Genomic DNA, 15,258 nt, shown 5'->3' on the forward strand with positions numbered 1-15,258 from the left:
GAAATCCTGGGTTGGAAATTTGAGCTGGAATCCCCCCGTTAAGCTGGAGTTCTCTGTCTAAAGTTCAGAAAAGCCCTCTAAATCAGTATCAGTATCTCCTCATGCTCCAACATCCTCTCTGCCTGACACTAATCATGCTAACCTGCTGCACATCCCGTCCATCTCTGACTAGTCAGCTGACAGAAGTTTCTTCTTGCTTCATGTCCAGCCTCACATACAGCTCACAGTACGCATTTCCTTTCCTCTCTTGTGTGTTTGTGACCCGCTAACATACTGCAGTGTTTATGAGTGCAAAAACACAGCCAGTGTAAAATGCTTATTTCTCCGCAGTGGCCGGTCAGGGGCTCGCTGACTGCACGACTCGGGCCTTACCTTTGCTCCCAGCTGCTCTTCCTGTCCTATAGATTATAAAGAAGGGAACCAAAAACCACGGACGCAGGTTTTAATAAACATGTGCAAATATATTTTCATTTCATGTCATAAAACAGTGATAAAAGTGTGAATCATTAGCAAAGTTAACAATTGAACAAACATCAGAGACCAAAATGTACAAAACGTGCCACGTGAGCATAAACGTGGAACAGTGCATGGTATACTTGGAGACAGGAAACAGGAAGTTCATCATGCTACGCTTCAACACGTTAACTTCATCGAGAGGTTAATAAAACACAACACGTTCTCTTACAGGCCAGAAATATTATGGTCAAAATAAAGATTATTCAGTGAGCAGGTGAATTATTATATACACAATATGAGTGAGCACAGCTTCCAGTATATTCAGGAGTGGAAACTGCATAAAGTTTCTATTCATGTTCTGGAAAACACAAAAATACAGACATGTCAGTAATTCAGCAAAACAGCTAGTATTTCAAAAAGTCATCTGACTTTACAAACGTTAGTTTAAACTTAAAATTCCCACAAACAGGTTCAACCTAAAGTCTGGCCGCATTCTCAGCAGTTCTCGGCAATTTGAAATGTATCTGCTGATATTAATGTGCGTTAAGTTTAGTGAGACTCTGTATTAGCAGGCAGGTTTTAACTTGAGGCTAGAGGCAGAACATCACACGAAACCACCGTTTCTACTTTTCTATTATTTTTACACAGAAATACATTTTTTATAAAGACACGGTTTGGTTAAGCTATAATGTTTCACATGCCTGTAAACATCACTTTCTAGGTTATCGAAACATAATTCCAATTCAAATAAATGTATTTGAAAATCACACTGTCACAAAAAAACCCCAAAATTTGTGTCGATCAGATGTGACATGTTCGGAGCCGCACCTGAGATTTGATGACATGAAGACAAATAAATAGAATCAGACTGTGAATCAGATGATCACTGATATCTAAAAGTTAGAAAAAGATAGCAGATATTTTTACAGTGATATAAACCTGCTCAGATTAAAGCCAATATTTTAATGCACAGTCTGAAATGTACGGAAGAGGATTAGGGACACTGGGAAAAAAAATGGGCACGTCCTGTTTCTTTCTTTTCTAGAATTCTGAGGAAAAACTGAGAAAAAACAAATTTTTTTGTCAGAATTCTGACTTAATCTCAGAATTAAAGTGATTAAAGAGAATAAAGTTAAAGAAATTAAAGTTTTTAAAGATTATTCTCACGAAAAAGTTAGAATTCTTTTTTCTCAGAATACTAGAAAAGAAAAAGAAAGACGTGCCCTTTTTTTTTTTTTTTTTAAAAACAGTGGCCCTATTCCTCTTCCGTACTAAAGAACAACATATAGCTGTCCTAATATTTAAAGTTAGGAATGTCTGTTCACAAAGGAGATTTTCTGTGACATTTTGTACATATGTGAATTTCAAAAGAATATCATTTGTGAAACTGTTGGGAAGCTTAGCTTATAAATTAGCTCTTGAGCTAACAGTTAACAGTCCACTCGCTGCTAAAAGGCTGACAGAATATTTACTTTGATAATTATAGTAAACAAACTCTGGGAATTCTGACTCAGTATGTTAGTACTTTGGTAAATAAACAACTTTCAGTACAAAAAATAATTTCTGTTCGAAGTTAGTTTTTTTCGATCTCGTCTAACATATCAAAAGTTAATACATGTTACCATAAAATATAAATCACCAATTAAAAGGCACAAACTAGGGGACTGTGAACCCGTTGCCATGGTATTTCAATAAACAATATCTAGTAGAGAAAAAAACTACCCTATTATCCTGCAGCTAACAGATCACTAGCTAGCAAACATAGCCAGAAAATAAACAAATATTCAATTAAAAGAATTAACTGCAGTCTTCTAAAACTGTTGCGTCAGTATTTTTGCGACTACACAGAAAATTATTTTGAAGTAGAACAGTGCGTCACACTAAAACTCCCTGCTTCTTCATTCGGTAGTGTGCTAATAGCTAATGTGCACACGTGTATTAACATTTTTCAAGCTAATAGCTCATTAGTAAGCTTATTAGGTGTGTTGAATATTAATTTAAATATTGCAATAACTTTTGGGAGAAAATATTAGCTAGTGGTTGATAGCTAACATTTAAAGTCTTTAATTAGCATAACTTTAGCTTACGCTAGCTTTGACTGTAGCACATAGTGAGTGTACTAGCTTTAACTTTGCCCATACAAATACATTAACACATTTAGGCTCATGCTAATAAGCTAAGAACTGAGGCTGGTCATTTTATGAATGCATATGTTAAATACATTTACTCCTTTTTAATCTCAGTTTCATTGAACACATCGTTCTACTTTAATTTCTTTTACTGTAACACACCAGAGCTAGCTGTATAAATAAAGCTGATGATTACGTCTGTAAAGACTTATCTGAGCTTCACAAATCTGCTGGTTAAACAAAGCAAACATACATAAAGCATTTCTTCACCTACAGGATGACCACATCCTGACAGTGTGTCATGGAAAACCTACATTCATCTCTCACTTTATTAGGTACACCTGTTTAACTGCTCGTTAGCTCAAATGTCTTATCAGCCAATCACACGGCTTAACCCAGTGTGCAAAGATGTGGTCGAGGCGACCTGCTAAAGTTCAAACTGTGCATCAGAATGGGTAACACGGGTGCTGTGTTGTTGTTGGTCTGAGTGTTTCAGAAACTGCTGTAACTGGGATTTTCCCACCAACCATCTCTGTGTTTACAGGGAACGGTCTGAAAAAGAGGAAATATCCAGTGAGCAGCAGTTCTCTGGGAGAAAATGACTTGTTGAGGTCAGGGGAGGATGATATGAAGGCAACAATAACTCAAACAGCTGCTTGTTACAGAGCCGTGTATACAGAAGAGCACCTCTGAAGCTGCTGGTGTGGTGGCATCGTTTAAACCCCACAGCCTACCTAAGTGTTGTTGCTGACCATGTCCAACCCATCTTGGACATGACAAATCTGCAGCAGCTTTGGGATGATGTCATGATGATGTCAGGTCAATATGGACCAAAATCTTACAGGAATGTTGAGACATGAAGAATTAAAACAGGAAAAAGGGCGTCCAACCTGTTACTGCAGAGGTGTACCTAATAAAGTGACCAGTGACCGTATTGGTGAGCTTTGGGTGCAGCTTGGTTCCTTGTGTAGTGCTTTAAATGAAACGGGGTCAAACAGGGCTAGACTGGGTCAGACTGGGCACGATGCTTCAAGGAGGTACGAGTCGTTAACTTTAATCAACTCTTTAGTCTGATTGGAACATTCAACTCCCACACTCTTTAGAGGACTGTGGAGTGGGCTGCACCACCCATTCATAAATCAGCTACAAACATTTGAACATTAAAGGAGACGAATTCTGTTTCCTGTGACAAGTTAGAGTTTCAAATACAGAGGGAAACAAAAGCTTCGACAGTGAGTCCGCTAACAGAATAAAGGAAGTACAAGCCAGAATCACTGGGAGCTGCTCCCCAACAGGCTTCCAGAAGCTGGCCAATCAGAAGAATGTGGGCTTTTAGGGAGGGGGGCCTTAAAGAGACAGAAACATAATTGGCTCGTGTCGATTAGAGGAAGATTAATGTGCCACTGTGTGTCATGTAAAGCTACTCTGATGGAGTCCAGGAATAAAAATGTAGATAAAAGTAATAATAATAATAACAATAATAATAATGATGGGTCCCTTTTAGGCTAAACCTTTTGTTCCCTAAACCTGAAATCCAAGTATAATCCTGGCTTCCTACGGGGCTTTGAGATGATGCCATGTTGATCTGCTCAGGTTTATGTTTATGTATGAACTCTGACTGAATTACACACAATTTGAGGCAACTAGGTGTTTTACAGCAACCACACTGGGCTCTTACTAACAGACACACTGATTTATCGTTGCTTTTATCACCACTCAGGTCCAACCAAACTACCACATGTCTGATTCCTACCTGCCCAGTTAAGGAAAAACAAACACAATCCACCTGCAACACAGGTGAGGTGAACAAATGGAGGGTGTATTTAGGTCTGGATTGTGGAGGCATTAGTGAAGTGTGTTCAGGCAAAACCAGGACGATGAGTTGCTCTCTAATCAGATCTCGCCCTGTGTTGTTCAGGCTAACCCAGTCTAGCTTTGCCCAGTTTAGTGCAATCTAGAGTCTTTTGGTGTCCAGTCTATTCTCGCCTGGTCAAGTCTAGTTTGTCTAATCTGGAGAATAATAAAGCCTGAGCCAGTCTGCCCATCAAGTCCAGTCTGCGCACTGGCCTACTGGATCCCAGTCCAGCGCAGTCCCCTCTAAGCAGCCACGCAGTGGTTCGTTCTGCGAGACATGACGTATCCTCTCCTGCAGACGCAGCGGTACGAGCCGTCGGTGTTCACGCAGCGAGCGTTCACGCACGGGAACTCAAGCCTGACGCTGTCCTCACACTCATTTACATCTGCAAACACACCACACACACACACACACACAATCAGTAATTCAGTACTTTTAAGGGAATCCAACATATAAGCATGATTTATCAAGCCCTGGTCACACAGCGAAGGACGACTGCCTGGCAACTGCTGGTTGCTAGGGGGGAGATGTAATTCGGGTCTCTGGGCGTCTGTGAGTGAGGCTTTAACAGTTTATCTTCTTCTTTGCTGTCTCATAGCGATCTGTGCTCTTCTCTGCAGCCTTACCTATGCAGGTCATAGTGGTCATGTCTAGCTCGTATCCTTGGTAACAGTCGCAGGTGTAACCCTCTGCAACACGAATGCACCTGCCGTTCTCACAGCCATGCAGTATCCCACAATCCTCAGCTGTGCTCAGGCTGGCGTACGACTCGTAACGCCCTGAGAGATGAGAGAAGGAGAAACCAGGCTTCACCGTGTTGGTAGTTTCAAGTAGTTCACCTGCTGCTCACCTGGCCTGACCCGGTCCACCTCGACCTTTGGCCTCAGCACTGAAGCAGCGCTTTATGTTCGCACGTTTTTATACTTTTCTTTGCATTTTAAATCAAAGTTTTGTTTCTGGACTCACTCTCATACAGCCTCCTCGGTACTCCTCCTCCTCCGCTCCTGTCGGTGAAAGGAGGGAAGGGCGGCCCCGGCCTCCACGCCCTGTCCTCCGCTTCCTCCTCTGTCTCCTCGTAGCGACCTCCAGGCAGCGGTGCCAGGCTGAGAGGAGGACTGTCGGGCTGGACTCCAAACCCAATGTCAGCTCGTGGGTCTGGAGGAATGCGGAAGGGAGGCGGTCTGGACTGGGAGCTGTCAGGAGGCCCGTAGTCTCCCTCGGAGTAGTATCCAGTGCTGTGACACACAAACATCTGTTAACGTAACCTGATCATTATTAGAACAGAGACAGCCATGAGTTTGGTCTCACCTGTACTCAGGCCTACGATACGTTTCATCTGGCAGGCTCCCTCTGAAGCCTGACCTGCTGCCCTCTGCTGGAGAGTAATCGTCATAGTCAGAGTGACCGTAGTCTCTGCTGGGAATCTCAGGGAAGTAGTCGAGTCCATAAGGAGGCAGGTTTGGAGAAGCTGAGTTCATGAGGAGGAACGAGAAAGTCAAATTAAACTCGGCTTTAGATTAAAACTCAAAATAAAACAGAGAAATGTGAACAGTTTTCTGTACCACTCCCTCGTCTTCGACCTGCTTCCGTTTCTGAGTCCGGATAAGTCGCCGGGAAAAGAGGTGTAGGAGGGAACGAACTGCACATACTGGCATACTCCGCTGTGGGGAGACGAGGGCCAGTTAAGATGTTTAAACTACAGCTGTGACCTCTACATTGAAATTCATCTTCCACAGACGCTGACAGCAGGACAAACAGGAAGACTTCCCAATTCAAATTCCAGTTTAACAACTTCAAAATCTTCTGTAAATGTCACAGCGTCGGGGTAATGGCTTCAAAATCTACAACACTGAAAACACACGGCTTTGGAGCTTTTGTTGATTTCTGGAGGTATAAAAACAATAAAACCTCTCAACGTCTTCCTAACTGCCTTCCTGAGGAGACATCAGATGTTTTTACAGTTTCCAGTGGTTCTTTTGTTTACCTGTGTCGGTGGCAGGACAGAGAGCGCAGCTCATCCCCCAGCCCTGCCCGTACAGACAGCAGCAGTCTGTGAAGGTGACCTGAGCTCCCAGCAGAGCGCTCTGACACATCAGGCCTGCCGTCACGTGCTGCCAGCATAGGGACAGGTTCTCATCTGGAGAGCATGAAGAAGTCAACACCAGAGCAGAGAAATCAAAGCAAAACTGATGGCAGGAAGTTATGCATATTGCTATTCATATAGCTTAGCTTAGTTTCTTGACTTTTGTGTGAGTCTGCATGCTCCATGCTCTGCCTGTAACTGTGCTGCTGGAACACCTGAGTTTCCCTGATGATGGACAATAAAGGATATTTCTATTATTTCTAGGGAGGAGAAATAGAAGCAGGAAGCTCAGGTTTACCCTCATTGAGGTCGGAGGAGTTGACACAGTTTCGTTGGGTGTCGTCGAGGACCAGAGGAGGCTGACAGCTGCAGTAATACGAACCTACTGTGTTCACACAAATCCCTCCCACACAGCTCTCCTCTTCACACTCATCGTGATCTGACACAAACAAGGAGGGAAAAAAACTTTATTGACACAGAAATGCAAATCAGTTTGAGCAAATTAAGCTGCTGAGCTTCGGTTCGGCCTACCAACACACTCCAGCAGCGTGCTGTTGTAAACGTATCCGCTGGAGCAGTAGCAGCTGTATCCCGGGATGTTGTTGACACACACGCCATTCTTACACACCTCTGGATGGAAACGCTTACACTCATCCACATCTGGCAACAGAGGCACAAAAAAAGGACACGTGTCTCAAAGACATGTCCGCTGTACCTCCCTGCAGCGTTGTGACATACGGATTGTTACTGATCCTGTTTTTTAAAGTCCAGACTTTCTGAGTCTGAGGGTTTTAAAAACACTCTTATACCTTCTGGGTTACTAATTCCCAGCTTTCTGAAAACACAGCAAATATCTGAAAACATCTGGAAACGGTATCTGTGCCAACTGGACGTTCTGTGACCCAGTAACATCATCAGTCAGGAAGTGAAATGCAGTGGGGTCAGGGTTAAAGAGGTCTGTCTGTGTTTGTACCTCTGTAGCTGAAGGCTCCTGGTCCTTCTGTAACATATCCATTCCCACTGGGACACAGAGTTAGAAACTCAGCTGCAACACAGAAAGACTTTATCAGAAAATGAACCAAAGCGCAGCTCTGACGTCCTGATAGGTTGATAGGTGGCCTGCATTCACTATAAACACAAGCTTTCCCACCTGTGTATGCTGTAGGGCAGGGGTGGTACTGGCAGCCCAGCCCCCAGCCTTGCCCCAGTGTGCAGCAGCACTCCTGCTGGGTGGTGTTGGTGGCCAGCAGGCTGCAGGTTCCCCGCTCTGCCAGGTTGTAATAACACTCCCTCAGCTCGCCAGGGTGAGCCTGAGGAAGGGGCAGCAGCATCGGAGACAGCTCCACCACACTGGCGAGAAAAGAGGAGGAGGAGGTGGTGGTGGTAGAGGATTGGCGGGCACGGACTGAGTCTGTTTCTGAAGAAAAATGAGAATATGAAAGTTTAATTAGCATCTACTTAACGGGTTTGGGTGTTTGGCATGTTTTAGTTTTTGTTCTGCACTGCGAGGTCATCTTTGGCGACCATCATAACTTACACTGGTTATTTCAAAATACAGTTTTTCCTGTAGCCAGAAGTGACCCAAGATATCAGCTAATGCTATCAAGCTTGGTTAGCATGCTCCAGGACACAGATCCAAGAATTTCACTCAGCAGAACCAGAGCTCAGACCTCTTTAGTACAATAACCTCACAGCAGCCTTTTTATTGATCCAATAATTGCTCAAAGCTCAAACAGCACAAACACAGAGGAGCGTTTCAGTTCAGGCATGCTAGCTAGCTGAGGTGAAGCCTAGCAGACAGCTAGCAGCTACAGCCGCCTGTGTCACCATCCACCTGTCAGTCAAACAAGGCCAACTTTAAGCCTTAATAAAATTAGTCAGGTCAGTTCTAAAAATCATTCTCCTCTCATACTGTTGTTAAGCAAGGGTCAATTTTGTTTATTTCTGTTTTAAAGCCGGATGTTTTAACAGGGAGACTGGCTCACTACAACCTCAAGTGGCTATTAGAGGAATTGCAGCTTTTGGAGTTAGAGGTTGGCAGTTGGGAAAAAGAAAGTCCAAGGATCGTTATTCCATCTGCAGCAATGGAAGAGGCCCCCACAGCAACAACAGACATGAAAATCTTATTAACAGCATGGGGCTGGGATGAAGTTGGGTTGCAAAGTGGCTTGCGTGAGCAGCAGCAGCTACACAGCAGCCATGTAGTCTCATATCGCCCTGTATGTGTTTACCTAGAGCTGCAGCGTGGACGCACTGTCTAGCCGCCGTGTCGTAGCTTTGACCTGCCTGGTCACATTCACACATGAAGGACCCCTCGACGTTCTCACAACGAGCTGAGCCACACACACCCGGCAGAGACACACACTCATCCACATCTGAAAGACACATACACAAACGCATCAAGTAATTTCATTTCTTTCACATAAACCTTTTTTAGATTGTTTTGCAGATTAATCCGTTAAAAGAACGCCCGCGCTCCCGTCAGTTTTAGGTCAAACTGTTACGTCAGATTACCGTAAATCTTTAATCATTGGTGCAATTGAAAAATTCCAACGGTTCCTGAAAGCATCAACTCTGTGCTTTTTCAGTGGTGTTAGAGTCATTACAATAATCTCAGGCACACGTCCAAATTTTGGGAAATAACACAAAACAACAGAGTTAACAGCAAAAACAAACAATAATGAAACTCAGTAAAAAGAAGCCAAATGCCCGATAAAATGCCCGTCTTTGCGGGGCTGCTGTGACTCCGTGCCTGGGATCACCGTAATGACCTTAATATCATTGAAAAGTGCAGAGTCGCTGCTTTCAGGAACCGTTGGAATTCTTTTAGTTGAGCAAATGGTTCAGGAGTTACAGATGTTGAAAAAAAACCACCCGTCTGATCCTAGCGACAGGTTAGGCTTTAGAGGGTCAAACATTGAGATGCTGAAAAAAACATTTGTAGGATCCAAAGTGTTAAAATGTCTTTTTGTATTTTTTAGACCCAAGGACCCAAAAGCCATGAATCCTCACACTTGTGCTCTAACACGTACCCACACAGGTCTTTCCATCGGCGCTGGAGGTGAACCCTTGGTCACAAACACAGCGGTAAGTTCCAAACAGATTCTGACAGTAGGCGTTGGCGCCGCACACTGTCGTGTTGGCACATTCATTAATATCTGATTGAAAGAGGAAACGAGAAGGAAGTCAAGTCCATCCGTCCATCCGTTTTCTACGACTCGTCTGGTCTAAGCAGAGATGAGGCCTCCCTCGTCCAGCTGCCTCCACCGTTTGTTCTAGGTAGATGCTGAAGCATCGGTAACATGTGCTCAGACTCACCTTCACAGATCCCAGCGTGGTTCACCTTGTAGCCTGGCTCACAGTTAGTGAGGCAGCTGTAGGAACCAATGGTGTTCTCACATCGCTGTGACCCGCAAATGGAACCACCGGACAAGACGCATTCATCAACATCTGAAAGAGACAGACAGACAGAGGTCGTTAGACGTCAAGGTTCACAGCTTTGGATTGCCCTTAAACATCAGTAATAGAAACTTTGATTCACATGAGGCCAACACTTCCTATGGAGTACCTCAGGGTCCAGTACTGGGTCCAGTTAACATATATATGAGTAAGTATGTGCAGCTCGGTGTACGTTTATAAGACCACTGCTGGTCAGATTACAGAGACTGTATGGAGAAGAGCTTTGAACCACTACACGATGCACATCATGGAAACCCATGAAGGCTTTGAATACATCGGCCCTATTTTAACTTCTTTCTTTGGCTCACAGGAAATCAAAGAACTTGTTTTAATATTCTTCTTCTATTTGTCACGATTCATTTTTTTACCATTTTGTCTGAATCCCTTCTCAGTTTATCTGTTGGTCAATTTTTTGGATGGTGCTGGCAGCCATGAGGAGATGGACACACAGGCTGCAGGTTCACGACCTCCTTTACAGGTCAGGCCTACTTAACCTGGGCTGAAGGTGTCACACTTACTTAAAGGTGGAACCCTCATACTGAGTTCAAAGTCACTGTTTTAGGAATCCATGTAAACTGAGATTGGCACAAACATGTCTTAAACTACATATGTGTGTGTGTGTGTGTGTGTGTGTGTGTGTGTGTGTGTGCGTGCGTGCATGTACCAAGGCAGGCAGTCCCCTCGGGGTTGGTGGTGAAGCCAATTTGACATTCGCACTGGAACGAGCCTTCGGTGTTCACACAGCGACCGTCCGAACACACCCCCGCCTTCACACACTCGTCCACGTCTGCACAAAGACACAAGAAGACAGAATTGAAGAGCCACAAACAGGCAGCAGCCGAAGGCCTGCAGAGCATCTCACGCAGCATGCAGTGATGTCAGTGGGCTCTGCAGGCCGGCGCTGACTGCACAGGTGCAAAACATTTTTGGACCTGACTGTAATAAATCCAGCACAACAGCTCCGACATCAGTCCTGCTTTCCTGAGACGGTCATGAGGATGCTGTGGTATTAAATGAAATACTTAAATGTCTGAATACGGACGTGCACACAAACCCAAAGAAGCGTTCCCCGTTTGATCGGCGGGACTCACCGAGGCAGGCCGTCCGGTTCTCACTCAGCGTGAATCCCTGCGAGCACACACACGTGTAGGATCCAGGCGTGTTCACACACTCTCCTCTGGAGAAACAGAAATCTCCTTCCAAACACTCGTTAATGTCTGAGGACACACACACACACATTAAAATGATCCGTTTAACACACCGTTCTGTACGAGGGCGCCTCATCACCACCCACATCTGGTAAAGTTATATTTAACTAGCAGAGAGCGACCTCACCTCTACACTGCCTTCCCAGGCCGGAGGTTCGATACCCGGGGGCACAGTCGCACCTGAATGAGCCGACGGTATTCACACAGACCCGCTCTGCCTCACACGCCCTGCCGCTCGCACACTCGTCTATGTCTGCAGCACAGAGAGTGACATCATCATTGATTGGCCTTTCATTTCCTTTGGTTTCTATGAAAACTGATTTGCTCAGAGGCTCCGCCTTCTGCCACTGCGAGCTGAGGATGGACGGATGATGAAACGGTGATGAGTCTAAACGTGATGTTGCTTTCTAAACAGGATCAGCTCCTGTGTGTGTGTGTGTGTGTGTGTGTGTGTGTGTGTGTGTGTGTGTGTGTGTACCTGTACACACTCCATCCACGCTGTGGTATCCCTGCCGACAGTCCACACACCTGTAGGAGCCTTCAGTGTTCACACACCGCTGACCGGGACAGGAGTCGCCGTCCTCACACTCGTTTATATCTGCACACAGAGTGTGTGTGTGTGTGTGTGATTAGACATCTTTGTGAGGACAGGACCCTATACTTGTGGGGACCAACAGCCCTTACAGGGACAAAGTGCCCACGAGTTTGAAGAGACTTTTAAGAATCTAAATGTGGTTTTAGTGTCAGGGTTACAGTTAGGTTAGGCTGAGGGTGTGTGAGTGTGTGTACCTGTGCACTGTCTGTCGGTCAGTCTGAATCCTGCTCTGCAGGACACACATCTGTACGAGCCCACAGAGTTCACACACATCTGCCCGGGACACTGAGATGGCTCTGCACACTCATCCACATCTGAACACACACACACACAAACACACACACACAGTTTGTTCGTATGATGTCACTCTAACATTTACATCACTAACTATCTGTGATGTGTACCTGTGCAGGTGTTGTTCTGGAGCTTGTAACCATGGTGACAGACACAGCGGTAGCTCCCTGGCGTGTTTTCACAGCGGCCGTTGGAGCAGGGATTCTGACGACACTCGTTGACGTCTGAAGACACAGCGGGAAAGAGGGAAACGTAAACAAACGGGAACGTCAGCGAGTTTCAGGAGGAAGGAAAGCGTTTTGGTTTTTCAGTCGCTGACAGCTCAGGATCCATTTTTTAATAAAAAAAGAACAAAACGATTATAAACAGAGAGAAACAAGGTTCAAATTTACTGTTTTTTAAACTCCTTTTAGTCCCACACGTGGGAAATTTTGTAGTCCTGCATTTAACCCATTCACCCAGCGCCCGGGGAGCAGTGTGTACCTCGCTCAGGGGCACCTCAGGGTAGCCGTTCGGTGGATTTGAACCCCCGACCTTCTGATCATGGGGCGACCGCTCTACCTTCTTTATTGCATGTTAGTATTGTTTTAAAATTTTGGGGATACCTTCATAATTTTCAATAGTTACAAACATTTTCAAATACTTTTTATTTTTATTAGAGCTCAGCAGCATCTATCACACAAAACAAATATATTCTGATGCACTATTATTTTACAGATACTTTTTTAAAGTTATATTTTATTTTATATTTATCTTTTCACATTTTCCTGATATAACTTTTATATGAATATATTTACAGAAATCTTGTCATTTTCACAAATATAAGTAACATATTTACCAATATCTATTCAGTTTGGGAATATATGAATATTAATGCTTAAAGACTTTATAATAGTTTATAAACATAATAGTTGGACGGCAGATTGTGACGACAGCGTCTGAATGAAACAGCAGCTGAGAGACGTTTTTATAGAGTTTACTAAGAATTCTTTCCTGATATTTTTCAGCTATACTGCTAATTGTAAAATTGTATTTTATAATGAAAAAATTCAACTAGATGTTTTTATTGAATTATTTAAATTAAAAAATAATTATTAATATATTATAACATATTTGTTTACCTCTGCAGACGTTGTTGAGCAGTCCGTGTCCCGGCGGGCAGGAAACACAGCGGAACGAGCCCGGAGTGTTCACACACTCCTGACCCGGACACTGCAGAGGGTCGGCACACTCATCCACGTCTGACACACACACATCACTGATGTCATTTATAGCAGATTTTTCAGTCAGTTTTAGACAGATGATTAAGGCCAGGTGTCTTCTGATTGGCTGTTTGACTCTCTATGACATCATACAAACCCAAAAGTTGAAAAAACTCCTGTAAACTGAGTGTTTAGAGCAGTCTGCACACATTTAACGTGAGAATGCAGAACCATGTGAGGCTGTCTGGAAATCGTCTCTAAACCAGAAATGAATTAAGCTGAGGCATCACGGCCCTTTACCTGTGCAGGTGTTGCCAACGAGCCTGTAACCAAGCCGACAGATGCACCTGTAGCTGCCCGCCGTGTTGTCACAGCGACCGTTAACGCAGGGATTCTGCTGGCACTCGTCGATGTCTGAGGAGCCAAACAAACCTTTACTAAACATGTTCTGATTTATGCCAATTTTTCCAACATTTCAATAAAAAGGTTCCAGAGTTTTATTTTCTGTCATCATGTTTTTTAGTCATATTTTCCTGTAATGTGGTTACACAACTCGTGTTTATGTTATGATCATAAAAGGTCCAAACTGTGCAGACGTGCTGAAGCGTCTCACGGCTGTCACTGGGCAGGAAAACAAACGCAACGTTTCAAAAAGACAGGAAGTGGCCGTCACCTTGGCAACTGGTCTGCTGGCTGTTGCTTCTGTATCCAGATGGACACGCACATCTGTAGCTTCCAATGCTGTTCACACACTCTCCCACCGAACACACAGCTGGAGACTGCAGACACTCGTTCACATCTACACACACACACACACACACACACACACACAATTATCATTATAAAAATATTAAAAAACAACTGAACAAATACAACATTCAGTTTCTGTGTGTACATATACACAAAACACGTTTGGAAACTATCCACAGAAAAGAAAATAAGGAAAATATTGAATGTAAAATAAAAGAAATCTATTCAAATCATGTTGCATTTGTTTATTTGTAAAATGAAAATTAGTGTTAAACTGCAAATTAAAAAATAATCCAGAAATTTTTTATATAATAAATATGATGTGATAGAATATGATGACTTTCAATAAGTTCATCTTTATTCGTCTTGATATGTAATAACAATCATTGCTTTTATGGTTGAAACACAGATGCGATTGATCGACTGTGAGATATATACGAATCTTATTGTTACAAACTCTCAGTCTGATGAAACGTTATCAGCTGAAATATTAAAACAGGACTGAAGGATTCACACGTTCATATCTCACCTTGGCAGTGTGTGCGCTGCGAGCTGAGCTGGAAGCCCAGATCGCACACACAGGTGTGTTTCCCACCTGGCTGATCCACACAGCGGCCGCGGCCACACACACCCGGCCTGCTCTCACACACGCCTCGTACTGCTGCACGCACACAGAAACGGTTAAAGGTTCGTCGCCTCTGTGGCGTTCTAATCATCACCGAGCGTCTGCAGCTGACCTCAGGTCAGCGCTCTTACACATCAGATCATTCACATAAACACATCTTTGACGACTTTAAGGGACACAAAATCTTTCATTCTGCACAGAGTAAGACAGTTTTATCAAACTGATTCTGCTTTGATCTGAATGAACTTTTTTCTTTTCAAAGGACAGAACAGATGAAGAACGTCCTTCCGAGACGCCGGTCCTCTCCGTCCAGTACTCACTCTGAACTCTGGGGGGCGTCGGGCTCACAGGCGGTCTGGCTTCCAGAGGGAGGTCTTCGCTGGGTCTCGACCCACGCTCGGGGCTCTGCGGCTGGCCCGGAGCGGGGAGGGAGTCCCCTCTGGATGGCGGTGGATCGGCCCGATGCACCGAAGAGAAACGATCAGCTGCTGAGAGCAGAAACAACAACGACAGGTCGGTTCGTCTTCAGCAGCTCCTTCCTCTCAGACGGACACAGTCATCTTCATCAAACCAAAGTGCAGCAGGTAAAGTTTTTACATAAA

The 15,258-nt window shown here is 44.2% G+C and overlaps 1 protein-coding gene across 6 annotated transcripts in view; it reads right to left on the bottom strand.

Annotated features, from left to right (window-relative positions):
- Positions 1-428: 428 nt before the first annotated feature.
- Positions 429-15,258, bottom strand: part of LOC116329791 (latent-transforming growth factor beta-binding protein 4) — a 32,105-nt gene continuing 17,275 nt past the window's right edge. For 3 of the 6 annotated variants that reach the window (XM_039622559.1, XM_039622558.1, XM_031751879.2), the window contains 24 exons: positions 14,977-15,144; positions 14,561-14,692; positions 13,955-14,080; positions 13,582-13,695; positions 13,201-13,320; positions 12,190-12,303; positions 11,980-12,099; positions 11,669-11,788; positions 11,318-11,443; positions 11,074-11,199; positions 10,647-10,769; positions 9,842-9,973; positions 9,556-9,681; positions 8,755-8,898; positions 7,674-7,940; positions 7,497-7,568; positions 7,055-7,183; positions 6,822-6,962; positions 6,425-6,577; positions 6,003-6,101; positions 5,749-5,908; positions 5,407-5,675; positions 5,067-5,219; positions 429-4,825 (listed from right to left, as the gene is read on the bottom strand). In XM_039622559.1, the coding sequence (XP_039478493.1) occupies positions 4,683-4,825; positions 5,067-5,219; positions 5,407-5,675; positions 5,749-5,908; positions 6,003-6,101; positions 6,425-6,577; positions 6,822-6,962; positions 7,055-7,183; positions 7,497-7,568; positions 7,674-7,940; positions 8,755-8,898; positions 9,556-9,681; positions 9,842-9,973; positions 10,647-10,769; positions 11,074-11,199; positions 11,318-11,443; positions 11,669-11,788; positions 11,980-12,099; positions 12,190-12,303; positions 13,201-13,320; positions 13,582-13,695; positions 13,955-14,080; positions 14,561-14,692; positions 14,977-15,144 (3,377 nt within the window). In that variant the 3' untranslated portion in view covers positions 429-4,682. The remainder of the gene's footprint in view (positions 4,826-5,066; positions 5,220-5,406; positions 5,676-5,748; positions 5,909-6,002; positions 6,102-6,424; positions 6,578-6,821; positions 6,963-7,054; positions 7,184-7,496; positions 7,569-7,673; positions 7,941-8,754; positions 8,899-9,555; positions 9,682-9,841; positions 9,974-10,646; positions 10,770-11,073; positions 11,200-11,317; positions 11,444-11,668; positions 11,789-11,979; positions 12,100-12,189; positions 12,304-13,200; positions 13,321-13,581; positions 13,696-13,954; positions 14,081-14,560; positions 14,693-14,976; positions 15,145-15,258) is intronic. The other 3 variants (XM_039622556.1, XM_039622557.1, XM_039622560.1) reach the window with 3 other exon arrangements.

The sequence above is a fragment of the Oreochromis aureus genome, linkage group 14 (genome assembly GCF_013358895.1).
Source record: "Oreochromis aureus strain Israel breed Guangdong linkage group 14, ZZ_aureus, whole genome shotgun sequence".
NCBI classification, from domain to species: domain Eukaryota; kingdom Metazoa; phylum Chordata; class Actinopteri; order Cichliformes; family Cichlidae; genus Oreochromis; species Oreochromis aureus.